The sequence below is a fragment of the Bos javanicus genome, chromosome 19, assembly GCF_032452875.1.
Source record: "Bos javanicus breed banteng chromosome 19, ARS-OSU_banteng_1.0, whole genome shotgun sequence".
In the NCBI taxonomy this organism is placed as follows: domain Eukaryota; kingdom Metazoa; phylum Chordata; class Mammalia; order Artiodactyla; family Bovidae; genus Bos; species Bos javanicus.
The window spans coordinates 50,855,292-50,881,057 of NC_083886.1; the positions used below are offsets into that span (position 1 = coordinate 50,855,292).

General features: G+C 40.4%; 2 protein-coding genes across 2 annotated transcripts in view; one reads left to right on the forward strand and one right to left on the reverse strand.

Annotated features, from left to right (window-relative positions):
• Positions 1–25,766, reverse strand: part of PITPNC1 (phosphatidylinositol transfer protein cytoplasmic 1) — a 214,838-nt gene that overhangs the window by 157,416 nt on the left and 31,656 nt on the right. The window lies entirely within an intron of this gene.
• On the forward strand, positions 16,057–16,836 carry LOC133232677 (coiled-coil-helix-coiled-coil-helix domain-containing protein 2-like). The gene has a single exon (XM_061392418.1). It carries the CDS (start codon positions 16,121–16,123, stop codon positions 16,580–16,582), a length of 462 nt encoding a protein of 153 aa, XP_061248402.1. The 5' UTR covers positions 16,057–16,120; the 3' UTR covers positions 16,583–16,836.

Consider the following 25,766-nt stretch of genomic DNA (forward strand, 5'->3'; position numbering starts at 1 on the left):
GCCCTCAGATACATGTCTGCCTGTGGGAAGCCAGGAGGGGTCAGCACTGTGATGAGGAATATGTCATCCGGGCCTGACCACCCAGGTCCTTGTCTGGTCATTTTGGGGGGAAATTGGCCAAGAGGCTGCTCAAGTTGAGGTAGTGTTCACCCTAGCTATGGTCTCAAGTACAAGAGGGGTTCCAACTCGCCTCCTCAATTGAAACTGGTGGGCCCTGTTGCCCAGGGGGAGCTGTACGAGAGCCAGGCAGGCAGTCTGCCTCCACTGTCCGCAACTCCACAGTCCATCAGGGTCTTTTCCAATGAGCCGGCTCTTCGCATCAGGTGGCCAAAGTACTAGAGCTTCAGCTTCAGCATCAGTCCTTCTAATGAATATTCAGGGTTGATTTCCTTTAGGATTGACTGGTTTGATCTCCTTGCAGTCCAAGGGACTCTCAAGAGTCTTCTCCAGCACCATAGCTTGAAACCATCAGTTCTTCAGCACTCAGCCTTCTTTATGGTCCAACTCTCACATCCGTACACGACTACTGGAAAAACCAGAGCTTTGACTATATGGACTTTTGTCGGCTTTTTAATACGCTGTCCAGGTATGTCACAGTTTTCCTTCCAAGGAGCAAGCGTCTTTTGATTTCCTGGCTACAGTCACTGTCTGCACTGATTTTGGAGCCCAAGAAAATAAAATCTGTCACTGTTTCTACTTTTTCCTCTTCTATTTGCCATAAAGTGATGGGACTGGAGGCCATGATCTTAGTTTTAATGCTGAGTTTAAGCCAGCCTTTTCATTCTCTCTTTCATCCTCCTAAGAGGTTTTCTAGCTCTTCTTCCCTTTCTGTCACTAGAGAGGTACTATCTGCATATCTGAGATTGTTGCTATTTCTCTAAGTAATCTTGACTCCAGCTTGTGCTTCCTCCAGCCCAGCATTTCGCATGATGTACTCTGCATAGAAGTTAAATAAGCAGGGTGACAATGTACAGCCTTGACGTACTCCTTTGCCCATTTGGAACCAGTCCATTATCTGATGCCCAGTTCTGTTGATTCTTGACCTGCATACTGGTTTCTCAGGTGACAGGTAAGGTGGCCTGGTATTCTTATCTCTTTAAGAATTTTCCACAGTTTGTTGTAATCCACGCAGTCAAAGACCATGGACTGCAGTCCACCAGACTCGCCTGTTCATGGAATTCTCCAGGCAAGAATACTGGAGTGGGTAGCCATTCCTTTCTCCAAGGAATCTGCCAGACCCAGGGATAGAACCTGGGTCTCCCGTACTGCAGGCAGATTCTGTACCATATGAGCCACCAGGGAGGCCCAGATGCCTGTTAACATTTCCATTACTCAAGAAAAGCTGGAAATCTAGATTTTTATATTAACATCCTAACTTCTAAATGCTGGCTGAAATAAAAAACAACAACAACCTACAACACTCTATAAATATGAGAAATTGAAATATTTATCCACATTAGGTTGTAACCTCTGATTATGTGTAACTCAGTTACAATAAAGAGAGAAAACAGATGTGCACAGAATAATATTGGAAAGTGTTATCTTCAGAGCCAAGCTGTCTCATTCATGTTTGAGTCCCAGGACAATCATGGCAATAGAGAAGGTATAAGAACACAGTAAATGTTTTAGCATAGCTCCATTTTCAAAGGCTTTCTCCATATCCTTCACCGTCTCAGTAGTGATACTGGCCAGAAAGCACAAATCAGAAAACAATGAGTACACTTTATTACAGCAATAATAATACTAGTGTTTCCTGAATGTTTAGACTAAGAGCTTTACATAACAACTATACCATTTAATCCTGAAGGCAACCCTTTGTTGTAGACAATTTTACCAACTCAGTTTTCAAATGAGGAATCTGGGGCATAGAGAAGTTAGGAAAATTATCAGAGGTCACACAAATACATGGAGCAATTGGGAGTCACCCCAGGTCTTTGCCACCAAGAGTCCTGGGCTGGGCATCACTCTAACTCTGAGGCAGGAAGTGGTGGTCAGCACAGGGTCTGGAGGGAAGCAACAGATTTTCCATCCTGGCAGGTAGAGCTCAGAAATGAGGAATTAAAGTGCACAACCAAGTAGAAGTCTGGGAAAGAATTCAAAGAAATACAAATGGCTGATAAACAAGTGAAAAATGTTCAACTGCAAGTATTCGGTATGACTCCAGAATTTCGCAATGGGAAGACAGGTAAAAAAATTTTTTTTCACACAAACTAATACATTTCACCTATTAGATTAGTAAAGATGAAAAAGGCTTGCCAGTGTTGGTGAGGTGGAGGGGACAGATCCTTGACCACACTAGTGGGAGAGCAAAGGGAGAAGATGATTTTGTCTGTTAAATTTTAAGATGTTTGTTATCATTTGACCTAGTTACTCTATCTAGGAATATATCCTAGAGAAACTCTTTTGCATTTGTGCAAAGATTTACATGCTTCAGATTATTCATTGCTCCATTTATGCAATAGCACAAAGCTGGAAAAACTCCAATTGTCTATCAATGGGACCAGTTAGATAAATCAAGGTAGATCCAAATAGTGAAATACAATACAGCCATTAAATCATGAAATAGATCTCTATTTGCCAAAATGGAAAGAGGCCCCAGATGCATACTTAAGTGAAGAAAAAACAAAGTGAGCTGCAAACAGCAGGTAAAGCAGAAGTTTCAGTAAAATGCACGTGCATGTACTAGTATATGAATTGGTAAGAAAAATTTAAAAAATTATCTGTCAGTTGTTAATGATAATTACCCAACAAGGGATTGTGGGAAATGTACTTCTGGTAAGGTTTGAAGTTTTTATAAAAAGCATGTCTTTTTCAATTAAAGAAAGAAGTTAGTATGGAAAGGGTGACCCTATGTTCAAATTTTGAGGCAGGATTCCAATTCCTGGGATGGACAATAGAAAAAGGAAGCGACTTGAGGGTGTTTCTGGGAAAGGGCAGCTGCACAGGGTGTGCACTGCACAAAAACACCCTCTTGAGTTGTACAGGGCTTGGGGCTTTAGATAGGCTCTTAGTGGCTCAGATGGTAAGGAGTCTGCCTGCAATGCAGAAGACCCGAGTTCAATCTCTGTGTGAGGAATATCCCCTGGAGAAGGGAATGGCAACCCACTCTAGTATTCTTGCCTGGAGAATTCCATGGACAGAGAAGCCTGGCAGGCTACACTCCATGGGGTCGCAAGAGTCCGACATGACTGAGCAACTGTTAACTGAAACAAGAACTCAGAAAGGTAACCAAAGCAAAAGTCTTGATATCTATTCAGGACAGGTTATTAAAAGGCGGCCCAGAGAAGAGAGGGTAGAAGTTGCCCCAAATAGGCAGAACCTATCTTTTCAAAGTAATTTGCAAAGTTCTGCATAAAGTGTGATTGTGTCTTATTGAAGTAAATCTACCTTCAATTTGAGTGGATTGGGTTCTAGAATTTCCTTTTCAGGTTAAAGTGTTTTAAAGCTCCCACAGAAATAACGTCACTAGGTCAGGCTGGGAAAGACTAACTGATCCATAATTTTCCTAAATAAAAGCCCAACCACCATTCTAATAATGTTTTTAAAGAAATGTACTGAGTTACAACAGGGTGTGAGGAAATGAGGAACTTAATTCCTCTTCCCTGCCCCCAGGTAAGTGTGAATGTTCCCCAAAGTATGTTCTTCTTACAACTAAAGGATGTGAATATATGTTCTACTTTAAAATATTTTTTCTTTTGATCAGAGAGCTCCATAATCAAACAAGTCTGGGAAAAATTGGTTCAAACCAAGTTGAATAGGTTTTATTTACTTTTTTTAGTTCTTAATTGTGGTAAAATATTCATCACAGAAATGCATTTCCTGCATTGGCAGGCAGATTCTTTAACCAATGTGCCACCCGGGAAGCCCACGTGTCATTCTTTCTGTGTATCTGCTATTGATATTTTGCCCTCAGTTCAAGGCCCCGCTTCCATTCCACCTTTTCTGGGAGGTGAAAATAGATCTTTGAAATGGGGATGATTGGGCCCATCCCCTTGAATCCTACAGAGCTGGGCTATATCCTTAAAAAAACAACAAAATCATATTATCATCTAGTTATTAAGTTGATTTGTTTTTCCTATAAAAAATTAGAATATGTAAAAGGTTTTTTTTTTTTTTAACTCATCTAGAAGTAAACAATAGTAACATTTAGGGACATATTCTTTTTAGTCTTTTTAAATCTTTTTAAGCTAAATTAAATTGAATATATCACTTCGTAAAGTGTTTTCTAACTTAATATATTATTGTCAGCATTTCCTATATCTTTAAATATTCTTCAAAATATTTTTGGAGAAGGAAATGGCAACCCACTCTAGTATTCTTGCCTGGAAAATCCCAGGCAGGCTACAGTCCAAAGGCTCACAAAAACACAACTGAGCACAGCATGCATTCTCCAAAAATTATTAATGGCTGCATAAGGTAGCCCCCTGTACGGACATAATTTAATGAATTCCCAACTACCGAAAAAGAATTTAAAATTTGTTTACTCCAGTGCATTACACATAGTAAGTATTCAGAAGATTTTTGTTGAATTGAATTTTATTATCAATAGCAATAGCCAATTCCTCTGAATTTACTCCAGCATTCAAATAGCAAATAAATTATTTATTTATTGGCCGCAATGTGAAAGCTTGTAGTCCTAACCACTGGGCAACCAGGGAATTCCTGAAAATAAATTATTGAAGTGGAAAAAAAGTTGTTTTAAGCTTCTTCTATAACATGGACTCACAGAATTTATAAACTTTAGTCTGAAAAGCAAATTAGAACTGAAGAAAGCACTGCTTTCCCCAGCCCACGATGGCCACCACATCTTCTTCCCAAGACTGAAACCCATAAGTAAGGCAGTGATGTGAACAAAACCAACAATATCGTAAATCTACAGAGAGAATGCATGTTCAGAAAACGTCTATAGATCTTCAGTATCGCCTAATCTAGAAATTTGTGAAAATCCTACTTCATCTTTTTTCATTTATCCTTTCTTCAGTATATCTCATCACATTAAAATATACTGACTTTTTTCAGTTGGTAAAAGCTAGTTAAATTGCATTTATTTACTTGCTCACAATCAAGTGAACTTTCAGTATCACTAATTAATCCACCTGTCACTTAGTTGTATCTCCCAAGCACGATGATTTAAGGAAGGAAGGAGAGGAAATGGAAAGGAACTGAATGGGACTGAGATCAGCCCAGTGCCCATGAGGGCAGGAAAGGGGCTTCAAGGATGGGCTAACAACAGAGGGCCAACGACTGGACAAGGCAAAGGGCCAAACAAGCCTTGAGGGACGCCCCAGTGCTAATTAGGCAAGGAAGTCACGTTGCTGGCCAGAATACAAAGAAACAACAGCAAATAAATTTGGGAAGAAACGTTACTCCACAAGTTTACACATGGCCCAGCTGACATTTGTGTGAAAAGGTACATATGCAGAGGTTCAACCACATCCTTTTCTTCAACTACTATTTGAAGATCTCCTCTAGAAGCCTAAGAAGCACCAAAATTAAGAGCTCAAAACAGGATAAATCAAGGTAGAAAAGATCTAATGGTATACATGGAAACCAGCAAAATAGTTATGTCTAAATAATGGAAGTACAAAATACTGCCTGAAAATAAAAATTGTAGCAGACAATGCCAAAAGTACTAATAATTTTCTGAGTGCTACATATTATAGAAGGTGGTAGTGGCTTGAAGAAACATAAATGAAGAAGGGGAGGAAGAAAAAATGTACTGCTCCACGTACTGATTACACTGACTTTGGTAATCAGAAAAAGCAAAGGTTGAGAATGCTTTTGCAAAATTTAAAGGCAGAATTAAAACAGGATGTGAATTTTCAAGTCACCAGAGAAAATATAGTGCATAGAGCAAATAGCCAATGTTAAAGGATAAGTAAAAATAAAATAAGATGAAATAAGATCATACTATTAATTTTAAGAAGATACTATACTTCCATATTTAAAGGAAATAACTTTCATACCGGGTTGAAAAAATACAATCCAGTGACACTTTGCTTATAAGAGACAGGACTAAAAGAAAAATGGTTTCTAGACAGAAATGGTCACAGTAAAAGGATGATCAAAGATTTGGCAAACAACGAACAAAATGAACTGACTTCGATTCATTATAACAGAGGCTATATTTTCTTTTTATGTGCTCATGGAACATTTATAAAAAACTAACCATATAGTAAACCACAATAAAACCTAAATAAATTCCAAATGGAACTACATTGGACTCACTGTCACACCTTCCCTCATCCTCTAAAAAACTCACTTAAAACAGCAGAAGTATAAATCAAAACCGTAATTCTTGGAAACTTAACAAAATCCTTTTTGATAAACTTTCAGTTATAGTAGAAATGAAAACTTCAGCCAAGAACAATTAAAAAATAGAAAATAACAACGAGAACACTACATATTAAATATTAGGTGATACAGGAAAAGTTGTTATCAGAGGCAAGATAAACCGATGGGAACATGACTATTATCTAACTCTTAGGTTGCTTAAAGCAACCTAAATCCAAATTCAGATGCCATTTAAATACTGTATGTATTCACTGTGTGTACATACAAACATATACACATTAGTGAGAGAGGGGAAGGAAGGGAGGAAGGGAGGGAGGAGGAAGAAAAGACGCTCCAAAATATTGAGTGAAAAAAAATTTAAAGAGTAGCATCTCTGGGTTGTGGAATTTCTTGCTTTCTGAGTTTCCTAAATATTCTCAATGAGAATGTATCACTTTTATAATCAGAACAAAATTAAACAAAAGCACAACAGAACATAATTTAGTCACTGGAGGGTAGGAACAAAACAAAACATCTTGCCAAAATAATCAAGGCACTTAAAATTATCTCCTTTTCTTTGACTTTTAAGCACTAGCCTGTTGATGGTTATTACTAGCCTGGTTTTATTGTTTCAGCACAATTCCATCCTCCGGTCTTGTGCCTGAACCTGTATGGTGTGCACAGGTTGACAACTCCTAACCACTGCTGCCTATTTAAGGGAAGTCAAGTGTTCAGAAAAGTGGGAAACCACAGACAGTCCACTGACTGCTATGTTTTAAGGTTAACAGTGTGACAGGACAGCACCTGCATTACAGAATTGATGGGAAAAAAATAAATGGCTGAAGAGAATTTCCTCTTTTGTTGTGTGTTGTTTTGGGGTTTTTCGGTTGCTTGTTTGTTTTAAAAAAACAAATAGATGGGAGTTAATGTAAATGACACTTCAAATATCAGAAGCAACCCCAGGCAGCAATTCAAATCCACATTAAAAAAAGTGTCAGTAAAGGTAATAATGTAATTTAAAAAACAGTACAAACACATATTTTTCCTTTCTTAACTGATTTAGTGCAGGATATAGATACAGATATAGATATAGGTATAGTTACAGATATCTTCTCAGGTGGCAGAGCGGTATAGAATCTGCCTGCCAATGCAGGAGACACAAGAGACACAGGGTTGATCCCTGGGCGGAGAAGATCCCCTGAAAAAGGAAATGGCAACCCACTCTAGTACTCTTGTCTGGAAAATTCCATGGACAGAAGAAACTGGTGGGCTACAGTCCTTGGGGTCTCAAAGAGATGCACATAACTGAGCAAGCACTCATGCATAGAGATATACATACAGATAGACAGACAGACAGATAAAAGATAGATGTGTGTGAGTTCAGAAGTATCGAACCCACTGCAACCCTCTGGACTGTAGCCTACTAGGCTCCTCTGTCCTTAGGATTTTCCTGGCAAGAATCCTGGAGTGGGTTGCCATTCCTTCTTCCAGGGGATCCTCCCAACCCAGGGGTCAAACCCACATCTCCTGCATCTCCTGCGTTGCAGGCCGATTCTTTACCACTGAGCCACCAGGGAAGCCGTGTGTGTGTGTGTGTGTGTGTGTGTGTGTGTATACTTTGCTTTGCTGTATACCTGAAACTAATACAACATTGTAAATCAACTACACCTCAATAAATTTTTTTCAGAGAAAAGCAGTAGTATAAAACAGTATATCTAGAAGTGTACTATGTTGGGTCTATAACAGAAATGTAGTATATTTGACAATAAGTGCACAGAGGAGATGAGTATGAACAAAGCTATATAAGAGTAAGGAAATGGTACCAGATGGTAACTCATATCCAAGACACCAATGAAGAGAGCCAGAAACAGTAAATAAGTAGGTTACTATCAGATCAGATCAGATCAGATCAGTCGCTCAGTCATGTCCGACTCTTTGCGACCCCATGAATCACAGCACGCCAGGCCTCCCTGTCCATCACCAACTCCCAGAGTTCACCCAGACTCATGTCCATCAAGTCAGTGATGCCATCCAGCCATCTCATCTTCTGGCGTCCTCTTCTCCTCCTGCCCCCAATCCCTCTCAGCATCAGAGTCTTTTCCAATGAGTCAACTCTTCGCATGAGGTGGCCAAAGTACTGGAGTTTCAGCTTTAGCATCATTCCTTCCAAAGAAATCCCAGGGCTGATCTCCTTCAGAATGGACTGGTTGGATCTCCTTGCAGTCCAAGGGACTCTCAAGAGTCTTCTCCAACACCACAGTTCAAAAGCATCAATTCTCCGGCACTCAGCCTTCTTCACAGTCCAACTCTCACATCCATACATGACCATAGGAAAAACCATAGCCTTGACTAGACCAACCTCTGTTGGCAAAGTAATGTCTCTGCTTTTGAATATGCTATCTAGGTTGGTCATAACTTTCCTTCAAAAACGTTTTTATTGAAGAATGGTTTATCTACAATATTGTATTAGTTTCTGTTGTACAACAAAGTGAATCAGTTATACATATTTATATATCCATTCTTTTTTTTAAGATTTTTTCCCATATAGGTCATTACAGAGTATTGAGTAGAGTTCCCTGTGCTATACAGTAGGTTATTCTTTTATACGTCAATTTTATATAGTAGTATGCATATGTCAATCCCAATCTCCCAATTTATCCTTCCCCACATTTCCCCCTGATAACCATGCTTGTCTTCTACATCTGTGACTCTATTTCTGCTTTGCTGTAAGTTCATTTGTATCATTTTTTAGATTTCACATATAAATTATATCATCTGGTATTTGTCTTTGTCAGAATTACTTCACTTATATGATCATCTCTGTGTCCATCCATGTTGCTGCCAATGGCATTATTTCAATCTTTTTTATGGCTGAGTAACATTCCATCATATATAAGTACCATATCTTTATCCATTCATCTGTCAATGGACATTTTGGTTACTTGCACGTTTTGCTTATTGTAAATAGTGCTGCTATGAATACTGGAGTGCATGTATCTTTTCGAATTAAAGTTTTTTCCACTTATATGCCCAGGAGTGGGACTGCTGGATCATATGGCAGTTCTAGTTATAGTTTTTTTAAAGGAACTTCCATACAGTTACCCATAATGATTGCACCAATTTACATTCCCACCAACAGTGTAAGAGGCCCTTTTCTCCACACAAAGAGGGACAATTTATAATGAGAAAAGGGCCAACTTCTCAGGAACATACAATTATAAATATGTATGCACCTAAAAGAGCTCTGAAATACATAAAGCAAAAATTAATTGGAGAAATAGATTAATATTTGGAGACTTCGAAACTCCATCTCAATAATGGACAGAATCGTTAGGCAGAAGTTCAGCAAGGAAACAAAAGACTTGAACACCAAAAATCTACCAGACCTAACATAACCACAGAACATTCCACTCAACACAGCAGAATACATTCTTTTCAGTGCAGAAGGAACAGTCTCCAGAAAAGACCAAATGGTAGACCACAAAACAAGCTTCAATACATTTAAAAGGACTGAATTCATTCAAAGCATGTTATCTGACAACAATGGAATGAAACTAGAAATTTGAGAAATTCACAAATAGGTATGAATAAAACAACTCACTCTTAAGCAACCAATGGGTCAAAGAAGAAATCACAAGGGAAATTAGAAATAAAAATTAAGACAAAACATATCAAAAAGTATAAGATATAGTTAAAATAGAGAAAAGCAGCAGAGAAAAATCAATGAATCCAAAAGTCGGTGCTTTGAAAAGATCAACAAAATTGACACTCTTTTAGCTAGATTGACCCAGAAAATAGATGACTTAAATTACGAATATCATTAAACACTGCTTTGCTAGAATATGTTCCAGGTCCTTTTGCCCCAGGGTGGAGAATGAGTTCTAGAAAGATTTTTAACTATTTCCTTATAACTTTTTAGCAGAGGCTTAAAATTGTGTTCTTCAATAGTTTTGCGCATGTAGCTGCCAGTTCCTGGAACAGCAAAACAATTATTACCTCTGTGCCTTTTTAGTTGCTTTAGAAAAGACCTGTTTGGCACCAACCTCAGAAAACAGGAAGAGACAAGTGACTTTTTTGTGTTTTGTTTATACTGTGTTGTCATGTTTTCATTTCTGCAAACTTCCAGGCAGATACAAAGTAAAATAAAAACAACTTATGTTGAATAGAGTGGTCAAGTGGTCCTATTCCTCTGGGGACAGATGCTCCACAGACTCCTAGATTGAAGAAAATACCAGGGTTGTAAAAAAGTTACCAGAAACCCTTTTCCTTTCAAATCAGAGTCCATTCCCTTTGCTAAGCTTTCGTACACTCGTGAGTGAGAGGAAGTGGTTCAATGTATGATAATTTCTCCCAGTTCCTGCCACCTTCTGTCCAGTTCTACAAATGGGAAATCCAAGGTGTCATCTTTTATACCTCCCTACTCCCCAGCAAATCCCAGAGATTTATTTCTCAATAACTCTCACCTCCACTGATTCTCTTCATCCCACAGCTGTCGCCCTGGTCAAAGATACAACCATTTCTGGACCCCATAATAGCTTCCAGAAAGGAGTGCTTGAATCCACTCCTGTCCCTCTCCATTTCTTTCCCCTCACTATAAATCTGTTTCTTTTTTTTTACCACTCCTGTCCCTCTCCATTTCTTTCTCCTCACTATAAATCTGTTTCTTTTTTTAAAAATTTTTATTTATTTATTTTAATTGGAGGCTAATTACCTCACAATATTGTAGTGGTTTTTGCCATACATTGACATGAATCAGCCATGGGTGTACATGTGCTTCCTATCCTGAACCCCTCACCCACCTCCCTCCCCGTCCCATCCCTCAGGGTCATCCCAGGGTTGCTTCCCAAGACTAAACCCTTCAACTGCTCTTGGAATCAATCCCCAGGCTTCAGCATGGCCCATGACAGATGCCCACCCTGATGGACTGGGTACCTCCTCTAACTGGAGCCTGTACCCTCCTCTCCTTTATAGTTTTGTGTTTGATATACTGGCTTACTCCCCTCCTCCTAGGAGCTTCTGAATGTGTGGTTCTCTCAATCTCCTTCCCTTTGAATAGTTAACATTATCTGACTGAGCTCACCAAACTTCTCCCTGAGTGCCTAAGACTAGATCCATTCTCCCAGTCACAGCCTCCTTACAACCTACTGTCCCTTCCTTCTTGAGAAAAGGTTAAGGTGGGACCAGGATTGACAAATGCACCAGCTCTCCAGTGGCAGACATCACTTACTGGTCAACAGCCAAACTGCCCCCAGAATCCTCTTCAATGGCCCCTAAAGATTGACCAGCCTGATGGTTTTATGTTTTAGTGCTTTTGTACCTGAGCCAATCTACTCCTTAAATATTCAATGTCCTAAATTTTTCAAACTCCTTAAGTAGTTTGCATTGTTACTCTCTCAAGCTACTTTCATAGATTTAAACCAAATTTGCATTACAATTTAAAGCCGGTTCCTGGAAAAGATTGTACTTTACTAAATTCCAGAGAGCTGAGAACAGCCTAGCGACTCTTAAAAAAAAAAAAAAGCACAAAATAAATCCTACAACACTGATTATGAGTTCATAAAAAAAAAGAGAAGAAAAACACTAAGGAATAAATATTAATAATTCATAAGCCTATGATGCAGCTATGGTAATAGGATTATTTACTTAATCACACAAACTTTCATCTTATTACTTTACTGTTAGTCCATACAGTGTTTTCAGAGTGCTGAACGCTATGGTTCATCTAAGGGCTTCAATTACAACATTAAGGGCTAATGTTTACTGAACAAATTTCTTAATGTGCCAAAGACTGTCTAACAGCTTTCTGCACACTAATTCATTTAATCCTCCTTAATAACTCTGAGACAGGTGCAATTATGATCACCCCTACTGCACAGATGAGAGAACTGAGGCACAGGCAAAGCAGAAGACCAAAATTAGGATATTTTTAGACATGCTAGGATTCAAAAAGTTTCTCTCTCTTACACATTTTCTTACGAGGAACTTCCAAGAGGATATACCTGTTAGGGGAAGCACACTGACTGAAACTGCCCACCCTGGCCAGGCACCATAGTAATTATTTGCAAGAGTTGTTCTACAACAGGAGGTCCTGGTCAGGAACACGGAACTAATAAGCCACCACCAACCGGAAGAATTCAGGAAAGGTCAAAAGGAGGCTCCACATGTCCGACCACCTCCCAGAATCCTTCTCTCTGGCATCCATCTTGGCTGAACAAGGCGTGCACCACCAGGAAGGACTCTGAGTCAGAATGATTGGCTAAAGACACCCCGGAAACTAATCCCATCACCATAAAACCGAGACTGCGAGCCACGTGGCAGAGCTATTCTTCTCGGTTCCCTCACCCTACTGCTCTCCACCCTGGTGTCCTTTCCCAATAAAATCTCTTGCTTTGTCAGCACATGTGTGTCTCGGACAATTCATTTCTGAGTGTTAGACAAGAGTCCAGTTTTGGGCCCTGGAAGCAGTCCCCCTTCCTGCAACATACCCGTTCAAGAAGCTACAAAATAAGGGAATGGAACAAAAAGAGGACAAGAAATTCAATAAAATGATGAGCCAAGGCAATGAAATGATAAGGACACTGACTAGTGACTTGGGACAAAACGATGAGGACTCTGGGAAGTAAGAGGATGTCCTTTAATCACATAATGTGATGGAAATACATTAGTTTTTGCCCACATGAAAAAGAAAGATAAGTAGAAACTCCAGGAAAACAAAAAAGCTGTAGTGGATAGTACAGAAAAGAGAATTCATTTGGACCCTGATACATGAATACTGATTTTTTTAGGTGGTCAGTGCATTGTGGTTTTAATGACATAGAGAAAATAATATAGCCCTTGTGCCTGGATCTGCAGTGAAAATGTTTACACAGAAATAATCATATAAATGTTACTTACTGGTGTTCAAGTTTTAGAAGCAACCTAAAGCTACTTTAATTGAGACAGAATTCACAGATGATAAAATAACTCTGCTCCCTCCCGCCTCCAGCTGAGGGATCTTAGTTCCCTGACCAGGGACTGAACCCAGGAACCGCGACAGTGAAAGTGCGGTATCCTAACCACTGGACCACCAGGGAATTCCCAAAACTAACTCTTTTAAAATACTAATTTCACTAGTTTTGAATACACATACACAATGTTGTATAACCATGACCCCTGTCTAATTTCAGAACGTTCTCATCACTCCCAAAAGAAGTCCCACACCCATGAGCACTTAATTCTTACTCTCCCTAGCCTATGGAAACCAGTAATCAGTCTCTGTCTCTTTGGATGTGCCTGTTCTAGACATTTCATTTAAATGGAATCACACAGTGTGTGACCTTTTTTTTTTAACATGTGGCCTTTTGGATCTGTTTTCTTACACTCAGCATGATATTTTCAAGTTTCTCCCATCTTAGAGCATGTATCAGTATTTCATATGTTTTCATGGCCAAATAATATTCCACTGTATGGATATGCCATATTTATCCAGAATGTCAGCAGGTAAAAATGAGAGAAAAGGTACTCAACATTACTAACCATAGGAAAATGAAAATCAAAATCACAATGAGACATCATCTCAAACCCTTAGGATGGTTACTATCAAAAACACAGAAAGTGACGAGTATTCACAAGAATGTGAAGAAACTGGAATCCTTGTGGTGGGAATGTAAAATGGTACAGCTGCTATGGGAAACAGTATAGAAGAGAGGTTCCTCAAAAAATTAAAACGACCATATTCAGAAGCAATCTCACTTCTAGGTATATATCTAAGAGAACCGAAAATACAATCTCAAAGAAAAAAAAAATTATTTCGGCTATGCTGTGTGGCTTGTGGGATATTCGTTCCCCAATCTGGGGTCAGACCTGGGCCCCCTGTGGTAGAAGTGCAGAGCCTTAACCACTGGACTGCTAGGGACTTCCTTCAAAGAAATATCTTACACCATGTTCACTGAAGCATTATTCACAACAGTCAAGACATGGAAGCATCCATCCAGCAATCCATGGATGAAGAAAATGTGTGAACATACAATGGAGTTCTATTCAGCCTTAAAAAAGCAATTTTGCCATATGCTATAATATGGATGAATCTGAGGACATTATGTTAAGTGAAATAAACCAATCACAAACTAGATAAATACTGCATAATTCAACTTAAATAAGGTATGTGAAGTAATCAAACTCATAGAAGCAGGAAGTAGAATGGTGGACACCAGGGTTACCAGAAAATTAGTTGTCGTTTAGTAGCACAGTCATGTCCAACTCTTTTGTGACCCACAGACTGTAGCCTGCCAGGTTCCGCTGTCCACGGGATTTCCTATGGATCTTCTCTAAGGGATCTTCCCCACCCAGGGATCAAACCTATATCTCCAACATTGGCAGGTAGATTCTTTACCACTGAACTAACCACCAGGAAAGCCCACCCAAGAATGAGTACAGAGTTTTAACCATGCAAGATAAAAAAGTTCTAGAATTGTTGTACAACAACGTGCATAAAGTTAGTAATAGTATGCTGCTGCTGCTGCTGCTAAGTCGCTTCAGTCATGTCCGACTCTGTGCGACCCCACAGACAGCAGCCCACTAGGCTCCTCTGTCCCTGGGATTCTCCAGGCAAGAGTACTGGAGTGGGTTGCCATTGCCTTCTCCGTAGTAATAGTATACTATATACTTAAAAAAAAAAACAAAAACCTTTTTTAAGAGGGTAAATTCAGGTTGTGTGCTTTTTTACCACAATTAAAAAAAAAGCTGACAGAGGGGAGGACATATAGGGCTGAAGCAGGCATGGCTGTTAGTGGTGGGGAAATGGGCCTCGTGCTCAGCAGGGGGGCAGATCTTAGAGATTAGGATCTTGTCAAAAGGATCCTTCTGGCCGCCGTAAGGAAAACAGAGTTTCCCAATAGTCTTTCTCAATCACCAGAAGGTAAGTTCCTTGAGGAGCAAGTGGGGTCTTGTCTCTGGTATTAGCTAAGCTGGAGTTGTCAGGTTCAATGAAGAAAACTACAGGACATCCAATTAAATCTGAGTTTCAGACAAACAACACAAATTTGTTTAGAATCAGTATCTCTCATGCAACACTTGGGGCATATTTTTACTAAAAAAAATTATTTTTTCTCTGTAATTCAAATTTAACTGGGCATCCTATGCTTCATCTGACAAATCTATGGATAGCCAGTACATAGGGCGAATGAAAGAGAAGGAAACAGAAACAACTGGGAAAAAAACAGCTCATGGAACACTGCTGGTAGGACCATGAGGTGTAAAGTCTTCTGGGAAGGCACGAAGGCAGTGTCTTCCCAAACTGAAGATATGCGTATTATGGAACAGCAATTCCACTTTAGGAATCCATCCTGGGAAAATGTTCACAACTGCACCAAAGACATAAAGAAACACACAAATGAATTTATGGAAATAGAGATTTATCTTATTTGCAATAAGCAAAAAACGGAAACTTCTAAAATGTTCATCATTAAGGGAAGAGTTACATTTTGTCATCTACCTGATGAACTGCTGCAAAAAATAAAGTGGCAGATAAAAGTGTACCTGCAAAAAGACTTCCATTATAAATAAAGTTTTTTAAAAAATGAGTTTATCACAATGTGTCTTGTGTGGACATTCACATTAAAAAAAAAACAAAAAACAAACCTAGGTAAGTCTTTACTCCCAAGTTTGTAAATGCACAGAATAAAGTCTGAAAGGATAAACAGCACGTTTTTGATGTCAATAAACTCTGCAGAGAGGGACAGAATTGGTAAGGTTGAAAGAAGACTTTAAATATACATGGGAGCTCCCAACTTCCGCTCTTGCTCTTCGCAGAATCCGCCAGGGTCTCAGAGTCTCCAGCCTGTCGACGTTGTTTGGCAGTGCAGTCAAGATGCCTCGTGGAAGCCGAAGCCGCACTTCCCACGTGGCCCCTCCTGCCAGCCTCGCGCCTCAGATGAGAGCAGCGCCCAGGCCAGCGCCCGCAGCTCAGTCACCAGCAATGGCTCCACCATCTGTCGTCGGCTCCCCTGCTGCTCCTCCCCGGCAGCCAGGTCTGATGGCCCAGGTGGCAACCACTGCTGCTGGTGTGGCTGTGGGTTCTGCTGTCGGCCACACTCTGGGTCACGCCATCACTGGGGGCTTCGGTGGAGGAAGCAGTGCTGAACCCTCAAGGCCTGACATCACTTACCAGGAGCCTCAGGGAACCCAGCCGGCACAACTGCAGCAGAATGGCCCCTGCTTCTATGAGGTCAAACAGTTTTTGGAGTGTGCCCAGAGCCAGGGTGACCTTAAACTTTTCGAGGGTTTCAGCAAGGTGCTGAAACAGTGCAGATTGGCCAACGGATTAGCTTAATCAAGAAGTTCCAGTTGAAGACATGAAAAATCACCTCTCGTGACCATGCTGATTTAGCATTTAAAGTATAATTAGTAGTGAAGATGTGAAGTGTGAGACCACCCGTTAAACCTCTCCTTAATCATTAATAGCTTTTGTGCTTCATGATCGCAGTGGAAGAGAGCATTGTCACTATATAGAAGTTCACTGAGATGGTATTGAGTTTGGGATTGGGCAGAAGAGGCGGCTGTGGCCTCTTAAGTATGCTTTTCTGATGTTATTGTTTGTGAAATGATTAGAATAAAATGATTTTCTTTCTAAAAAAAATAAATAAATATACATGGGCTATTTGTGTTTCACTTTCAAATTAAAAAAAAAAAAAAATTACCCACTCATCCACTTTTGACATTATCACCCTCAACCTTCTCTTCTTTGTTCTAAACAGAAATAATTCTGCTAATCTCCTATGAAACACAAATTCTTCCAATCACCATGTATGAGTCTGGATTAAAATCACTCAAGAAGTCTAACAGAAGTGAAAATGTTTTTTTTCCTAGAATGAATTGCACCTAACACTTTCAGGAGGGCTCAACCAGAGGGGAACAGTGAGCATTTTCCAAGTATCTTGCTGCTGCTGCTGCTTAGTCACTTCAGTCGTGTCTGACTCTGTGCGACCCCATAGACGGCAGCCCACCAGGCTGCCCTGTACTTGGGATTCTCCAGGCAAAAACACTGGAGTGGGTTGCCATTTCCTTTTCCAATGCATTAAAGTGAAAAGTGAAAGTGAAGTCGCTCAGTCATGTCCGACTCTTAGCGACCCCATGGACTGCAGCTCACCTGGCTCCTCTGTCCATGGGATTTTCCAGGCAAGGGTACTGGAGTGGGGTGCCATTGCCTTGTCCATCCAAGTATCTTAGTGAACTGGAATTCAAAGGCTGACTCAGAAATTCCACAGTAAACTGGGGGAGATTAAGGCTCAATTGTGGGGTAAGACTAGTCAAGAATGGACCCAATCTATCTTGGTTTTTGCAAAAACAAGCAATAACCTTTATGACTCAACTCAAAGCAAGCAAGGAATGGGACTTAGATGCCTCATGGAACTAGTTAAAAACCGACATATTTGACTATGTAGTTAGAGGACTGAAAATATTTTTTTGTATAATTTTCATGGGGAAATTACCACATGCAAAAATCTGTAGTTCAATAGTAGGAGGAAATAGAGAAGAAAAATAACGGGGAAGGGGAAAGGTCTCCCTCAGAAAAGTATTTGTTAGAGGGGTGGTATTTTGAAAATTTGTTCTTTTTTTTCTCCCCCAATTTAGGTTGTGCTCTTTGGTATTTTTTTCTCTATGCTTGGCAGGACTCCAAAAACACTCTCTATAATTCCTACAATGTTTTCTTCTCAGAATTCAACTCCCCCACAACACCAACAATTCATTTGTATTTCAGAATTTCCAAATCTGAAGCATAATAATTAAATGAAAGATGGTCAATACACCAACAGGCATATGAAAAGATGCTCAATCATTAATTATTAGAGAAATGCAAATCAAAAATACAATGAAGTACCATCTCATACCGGTTAAAATGACCATCAGTTAAAAAGTCTACAAATAATGAATGCTGGAGATGATGTGGAGAAAAGGGAACCCTCCTATGGTGTTGGTGGGTCTGTAAATTGGTGTAGCCCCTATGGACAATAGTATAGAGTTCCTCAAAAAACTAAAAGTAGAGTTGCCATATGATTCAGCAATCCCACTCCTAGGCGTGTATCTAGAAAAGACAAAAACCCTAACTTGAAAAGACACGTGCACCCCAACATTCATAGCAGCACTGTTTACAAAAGCCCAGACATGGAACCCATCAACAGATGAATGGATGGAGAAGATGTGGAATATGTAATCAATAGAAAACCACTCAACTGTAAAAAAGAGTGAAATAATGTCATTTGCAGCAACGTTGACGGGCCTAGAGATTATCATACTAAGTGAAGCAAGTCAGACAGAGGAAGACAAATACCACGTGTATCAGTTGCACGTGGAATCTAAAATGTGACGCAAATGAACTTACTGATGAAACAGAAACAGACTCATGGACACAGAAAACAAACTTATGGTCACTAAAGAGGTAAGGGGGTGGGGGAGGGACAAATTAGGAGTTTGGGATGAGCAGACACAAATGACTACATAAAAATAGATAAATCACAAGGTCCTACTGTATAGCACAGGAAACTATATTCAATATTCTGTAATAAATCATAACAGAGAATAACATGTATATACATGTAAACTTCAATTAAAAAAAAATGGCTGATACAGAAAAAACTATCCCATATCCAAAGACATTCATTTCTTTTTTTTTTTTTTTAGACATTCATTTCTAAATGCTGATTATATGTGTCCATTTTTTTAAAATACCAACAAAAACTCTACATCAATGTCACTTTGACAACATAATAGAATTAGCTAGAAGGGTTCTCCCTGAAGGTTGCTGTATGTTACGCCTATAGCTGCATCAGTCAGGGTTGGTTTGTAACTTGACTGACCAACAGTCAGGGTTGTCTGTAATCCTGTGGTAACAAAGAATCCTAGTATCTCCATGGCTCAAAACAGCCGACGTTTACTTCTTGCTCAAGAAGGTCAACAAAGCTGCTCTGATCCTCCTCATCACCAGGACAGGGCAGTCACCTCCTTGAACTTTGCTGGTGACCATACAAAAGGGAAACAGAATTCTTCAAGCGCCCACACCAGTAAGGAAACATAGAATGTGACACTATGTCGCTCCTGTTACAGCTCATTGTCCAGAACGAGTCACATCGCCTCACTCAGCCACAAAAGACCTCCGGAACACGGTTCTCTTGTATGTCCAGAAAGAGAGTACTAGAAATATTTGAAGAATAGCAACAAACAATATGGAGAAGGCAATGGCACCCCACTCCAGTACTTTTGCCTGGAAAATCCCATGGACAGAGGAGCCTGGTAGGCTGCAGTCCATGGGGTCGCTAGAGTCGGACACGACTGAGCGACTTCACTTTCACTTTTCACTTTCATGCATTGGAGAAGGAAATGGCAACCCACTCCAGTGTTCTTGCCTGGAGAATCCCAGGGAGGGGAAGCCTGGTGGGCTGCTGTCTCTGGGGTCGCACAGAGTTGGACACGACTGAAGCGACTTAGCAGCAGCAGCAGCAACAACAAACAATAACTGATAGCTTTTCAAAAACACTAGAAATAAGACTATAAGATAGGCTTGGATTTTTTTGTTTAATGTAATTCTGTTGTCAAAGTGGATGTAATGTTCTGGAATTCCATTTGGGTGACAATACCAAAATGTCAGCCTCTAGGCTGAGAAAGCTTTATCCCCCATCGAGGTTGTCTTTACAAGTTCAGGTTTGCAGCCCAGCTCCACATATCATTCTATCTTTTGTAAGCATTTCTTGAGGCCTAATAAGTAAAAAAAATAAACTTTCACTATTTGATTTTTGATAGAGGTTTGCTTTTTAAGAAGGAAATGTGACTAATTATTAGGATCTGCTGCATTAGTAGTAGTACCAACCTTTTCCTGTTTTATCTCATTATTTTGGCATAACAGGATATCAAGCCAGAGAAATGTCTAGCTTTTCAGGTTATCTAAAACAATCTGAGCTAAAATCCAGATGCATTTAGCCATTAATTTTTTTAAAATTAGAAATGTGATTTGCCAGTTCAGTCAAATGTCTAAATGGAAAGCAGGCAGCTGTTGCCTGCTGTTATCTAAGATATCATTCTTGCTTTCTTAAGACAGAGTTTATGTTGATCAATATATAGTTACAAACTTCTAACTCACATTTAATTACATATCAGTGTACGCAATGTACAGTCCCCCAAGTCATTGGTCAAGACAGTCACTAAAAACAGGTCACATCATTCTAGACTTGAGTTCCCTCATGTTGGAAGAATTCTATAGATACATGTCATTAGATTGTCTTCTCCTTTTTCATTTGTCTTGAGCAGCTAAATGACGGGACCAGTCATCTATCTGACTAATCACTATGAGTAAAAGTCAAGGTCATAGCCTTGATTCTGACATGGGCTAGAGCTTAACATGTGTTCTCCCCAGTAGTCGATGATAAAATAAGAACTCAAGTGCAAGCAATTTATTTGGGAGGTGAAAAGAATGGAAAAGTGATATATGGAAGGGAAGATATAAGATAAATGGTGTGTTTCAAGCCAATTACTACCCTGGGCAACTGAGTTGAACCTCACTAGCAGAACCTGCAAAAACTACGTAGATGCACACCTTAGACTCACCCACTCCAGAGGTGAGGGAGCTGGGGTATTTATATACCAGTCCCTGTCCGTCATTGTCTGGGCTGCTCCTGGGAAGCAAGTATTGCTTCAGGGGCAAGGCCAGAAAAATCCTCAGGCCAAGAAATGCAAGTTCTGTAATTCAGAAGTCAGGCCAATGAGCATTGAAGTGGTAAAGATGAAAGAATATGGGCCAGGTACCAATCACATCTGCTATAGGACAGTATTAACCCATCAGGCAATGCCCACCAACTCTGAGTCTAACTCCAGGCAAATGCCTTGTTATTGGTCACTAGAAGCATCAGTATTGAGTCATACATGCCTGCATTTCCAAAGGTCAACTTGTAATGTTAAAATAGTGGCAGTCCAAGATGAAGATATTTTTAATACACTTTGTAGTAATAAAATTAATGGTGAACCATCAAGAAGGGCTTCCCAGGTGGCTCAGCAATAAAAGATCCAAATGCCAATGTAGGAGATCCCTGGGTCAGGAAGATTCCCTGGAGAAGGAAATGGCAACCCACTCCAGTATTCTTGCCTGGGAAATCCCATGAACAGAGGAGCCTGGTGGGCTATAGTCCATGGGTTCGCAAAAGAGTCAGACACAACTTTGCAACTAAACAACAACAGCAAGAAAGAGTTAAAATGCACAAAGAGCAAATTGCCAACATCCGCTGGATCATCGAAAAAGCAAGAGAGTTCCAGAAAAACATCTATTTCTGCTTTATTGACTATGCCAAAGCCTCTGACTTTGTGGATCACAATAAACTGTGGGAAATTCTGAAAGAGATGGGAATACCAGACCACCTGACCTGCCTCTTGAGAAATCTGTATGCAGGTCAGGAAGCAACAGTTAGAACTGGACATGGAACAATAGACTGGTTCCAAATAGGAAAACGAGTACGTCCAGGCTGTATATTGTCACCCTGCTTATTTAACTTATGTGCAGAGTACATCATGAGAAACGCTGGGCTGGAAGAAGCACAAGCTGGAATCAAGATTGCCGGGAGAAATATCAATAACCTCTGATATGCAGATGACACCACCCTTATGGCAGAAAGTGAAGAGGAACTCAAAAGCCTCTTGATGAAAGTGAAAGTGGAGAGTGAAAAAGTTGGCTTAAAGCTCAATATTCAGAAAACGAAGATCATGGCATCCGGTCCCATCACTTCATGGGAAATAGATGGGGAAACAGTGTCAGACTTTATTTTTGGGGGCTCCAAAATCACTGCAGATGGTGACTGCAGCCATGAAATTAAAAGACGCTTACTCCTTGGAAGGAAAGTTATGACCAACCTAGATAGCATATTCAAAAGCAGAGACATTACTTTGCCAACAAAGGTTCGTCTAGTCCAGGTTATGGTTTTTCCTGTGGTCATGTATGGATGTGAGAGTTGGACTGTGAAGAAGGCTGAGTGCTGAAGGATTGATGCTTTTGAACTGTGGTGTTGGAGAAGACTCTTGAGAGACTCTTGAGAGTCCCTTGGACTGCAAGGAGATCCAACCAGTCCATTCTGAAGGAGATCAGACCTGGGATTTCTTTGGAAGGAATGATGCTAAAGCTGAAACTCCAGTACTTTGGCCACCTCATGCGAAGAGTTGACTCATTGGAAAAGACTCTGATGCTGGGAGGGATTGGGGGCAGGAGGAGAAGGGGACGCCAGAGGATGAGATGGCTGGATGGCATCACTGACTCGATGGATGTGAGTCTGGGTGAACTCTGGGAGTTGGTGATGGACAGGGAGGCCTGGCATGCTGCAATTCATGGGGTCACAAAGAGTCGGACACGACTGAGCGACTGAACTGAACTGAGCTGTTTTATATCAAAAGCAACATTTCCCAAAGTGAAAACACTCAAACCCTACTCTATCACATCATCTTGTTTTACTATCTTTTCAGCTTTTATCACTATCAGAAATTACTTACTCATTTATTTCATGTATGGATTTACTTGTTTGCAGTTGTTTCAACCACTTAGATGTGAAAAGAGAGACCTTGTCTGTCCTGTTCACTAGTATAATCCCAGGATCAACCAGCACGTGTATGTAAATGTGTGTTAGTCGCTTAGTCGTGTTCAACTCTTTGCAACTTTAGCCCACCAGGCTTCTCTGTTCATGGAATTCTCCAGGCAAGAAAACTCAAGTGGGTAGTCATTCCCTTCTCCAGGGGATTTTCCTGACCCAGGAAATTGAACCTGAGTCTCCTGCATTGCAGGCAGATTCTTTACCTTCTGAGCCACCAGGGAAGCCCTGGACCCTCAATAAACAGTAGTTAAATGAATAAAAGATTGCCTTTCCAGAGAGATCCCAAAGCCCACAGGCATAGCATAAGCTCTGAAAAGTTCTTTATCATAGGACATAGTTATTTAACCTAGCACATCTCAAATTTATTTAACTATGGAACTTTTTATTTTTTGGGCCACACTGCACAACTTGTGGGACCTTAGTTCCCTGACCATGGATTGAACTTATGCCTTCACAGTGAAAGTGCAGAGTCTTAACCACTGGACCACCAATTCCCAACCGTGGAACTCTTTTATCCTGGAAATTAATTTTCCCTGGGAATAATGATAAATGCTAGTCAAGAGATGACAAAGCCAGCAAGACTTAGAATGACTTTAGTGAGTGTGACATGGTTAATAAACTGAGGGATACACTAGAAATATTCACTGCAGGAAATTTAAGAGACTGAAGGAAGTAAAGGCCACTCCTTAAGAAACAGAAAAAATTCACAATATATGGAAGTCAAATCATTATACTATTCACCTTAAATTTACACAGTGTTGTATGTCAATTATAGCTCAATCAAATTAGAAAAACAAATAAATAAGCAAGAGTCTGGTCTTCCATCAAAAAAAATAAAGTATCTCACGTGGCTACCAATGGGGGCTTCCCTGGTAGCTCAGCTGGTAAAGAATCCGCCCGCAATTCAGAAGACCCAGTTCAATTCCTGAGTCAGGAAGATCTGCTGGAGAAGGGATAGGCTACCCACTCCAGTATTCTTGGACTTCCCTGGTGGCTCAGACAGTAAAGAATACCAATGGCTAGACATTTCTAGACAATGCCAAAGTACAAATTCCATAATAAAAGGTGCTCAGGTAAATTTCAGAGAAGGCAATGGCACCCCACTCCAGTACTCCTGCCTGGAAAATCCCATGGACAGAGGAGCCTGGTAGGCTGCAGTCCATGGGGTCGCTGAGGGTCAGACACGACTGAGTGACTTCACTTTCACTTTTCACTTTCATGCATTGGAGAAGGAAATGGCAACCCACTCCAGTATTCTTGTCTGGAGAATCCCAGGGACGGGGGAGCCTGGTGGGCTGCCGTCTATGAGGTTGCACAGAGTCAGACACGAATGAAGTGACTTAGCAGCAGCAGCAGCAGCAGGTAAATTTCATCCAACGGTAACTCTTGCTCTGACAAAGGCTCTTTTATGTTTCAAATTTTCATTTTCTATGATTTGATTTGTTCCAAAGCAAACTGGGGGTTTCCCAGGTGCTACACGTGGTAAAAAATCTGCCTGCCAATGCAGGAGATGCAAGAGATACAGGAGATGCAAGAGATGCAGGTTCAATCCCTGAGTCGGGAAGATGCCTTAGAGAAGGAAATGGCAAGCCACTCCAGTATTTCTTGCATGGAAAATTACATGGATGGAGAAGTCTGGCAGGCTACAGTCCACGGGGTTGCAAAAGAGTTGGACACGACTGAGCATACACACACACAAAGCAAACTGAGCCTAGAGACAGGGCAGGCTGACTGACTACTGATAACAGCAGACTTCTCACCGGCAGACGTTTAGTTCGGGTTTTTTTCAGTGATAAATCTACAGAAGTTATACAGAATACCTGATACCACGGAAAGAGGTTAAAAGTATAGTTTAGTGGGAGAAAGCAGCTGATGATAAATGTGTGCCAAATGATCTCATTTTAGTATTTAGTATTGTATACATAATCTCCCTGGAATGTCAGCTCCATGCAGACAGGGGCTTCTGTCTGTTTATGCTCTATCCCTAGGGATGGCACATGGCAGGAATTCAATAAATATTTGTTAACTTCAGAAATAGATGTTTGCATAGAATGGAAGGTTTATACACGCAGTGTATATGCAAATATATTCAACAGTGGTTAACTCTGGGTATCAAGTCTGTGGGTACTTTCTGGGAGACCTGTATTTTTCTCATTCTTACAAGGAAGATACATTGCTTTTGGAGTCAGAAAACAAAGACATTTTTTACAGTGATGGCTCGGCTGCTGCTACCACATCTTCCTCCCCTTGTCAAGCCCCATTTCAGTACTTTAAGGTCACGCTCACCCTCTCCTAGCTCCACAGAGTCTAGAAGCATCAGGCAAATGAGAAGCTGCCTCCACTTTAGATGGGTGTGGACCTGCATTTTAATCTAGCTTATTCCACTACACCAGTACTCACTCTACAGATTTATCAAAGCAGGATATTTAGAAATTCTGCATATCATTTGATCACTCTCTAAGTTATAGAGCACAGAACTACACTTGAAAGCTGTAAAGGTGACTTAAAACTAGAGCTCTTATGAGACTGCACATTCGCTGCTGGGACTCAAGGGGAAGGCACTGACGTTGCGCCATTCATCTTTCCAGTGACGGGTGAAGAGTATTTAGAATTCACAGTTGGTAGTTTTGCACCTTCTCTGATTCTCAAAAACTGGGGCTCTAATACTTGCCTCCTTGTGATGGGGTCTTCTGATTCATGGAGTATTCCTCATTGAGAATGCAGAGCTCCCACCTAAGGAAGAGGGTCCTTGTTCCTAGAAAATCCTATGTCCAACCCTTGGATCTTACAAAACATCCACATTAAAGAATAGCTATTGAATTCCCCACTGGGTTCTCTTTTTAACAAAAGGATTCCAAATATGATTGGATATTTTAAAATGAACTGTAAAACTGGCAA

What these genes read in the sequence shown, in the direction of transcription:
- LOC133232677 (XM_061392418.1), top strand. Translation starts at nt 16,121, where the DNA reads ATGCCTCGTGGAAGCCGAAGCCGCACTTCCCACGTGGCCCCTCCTGCC.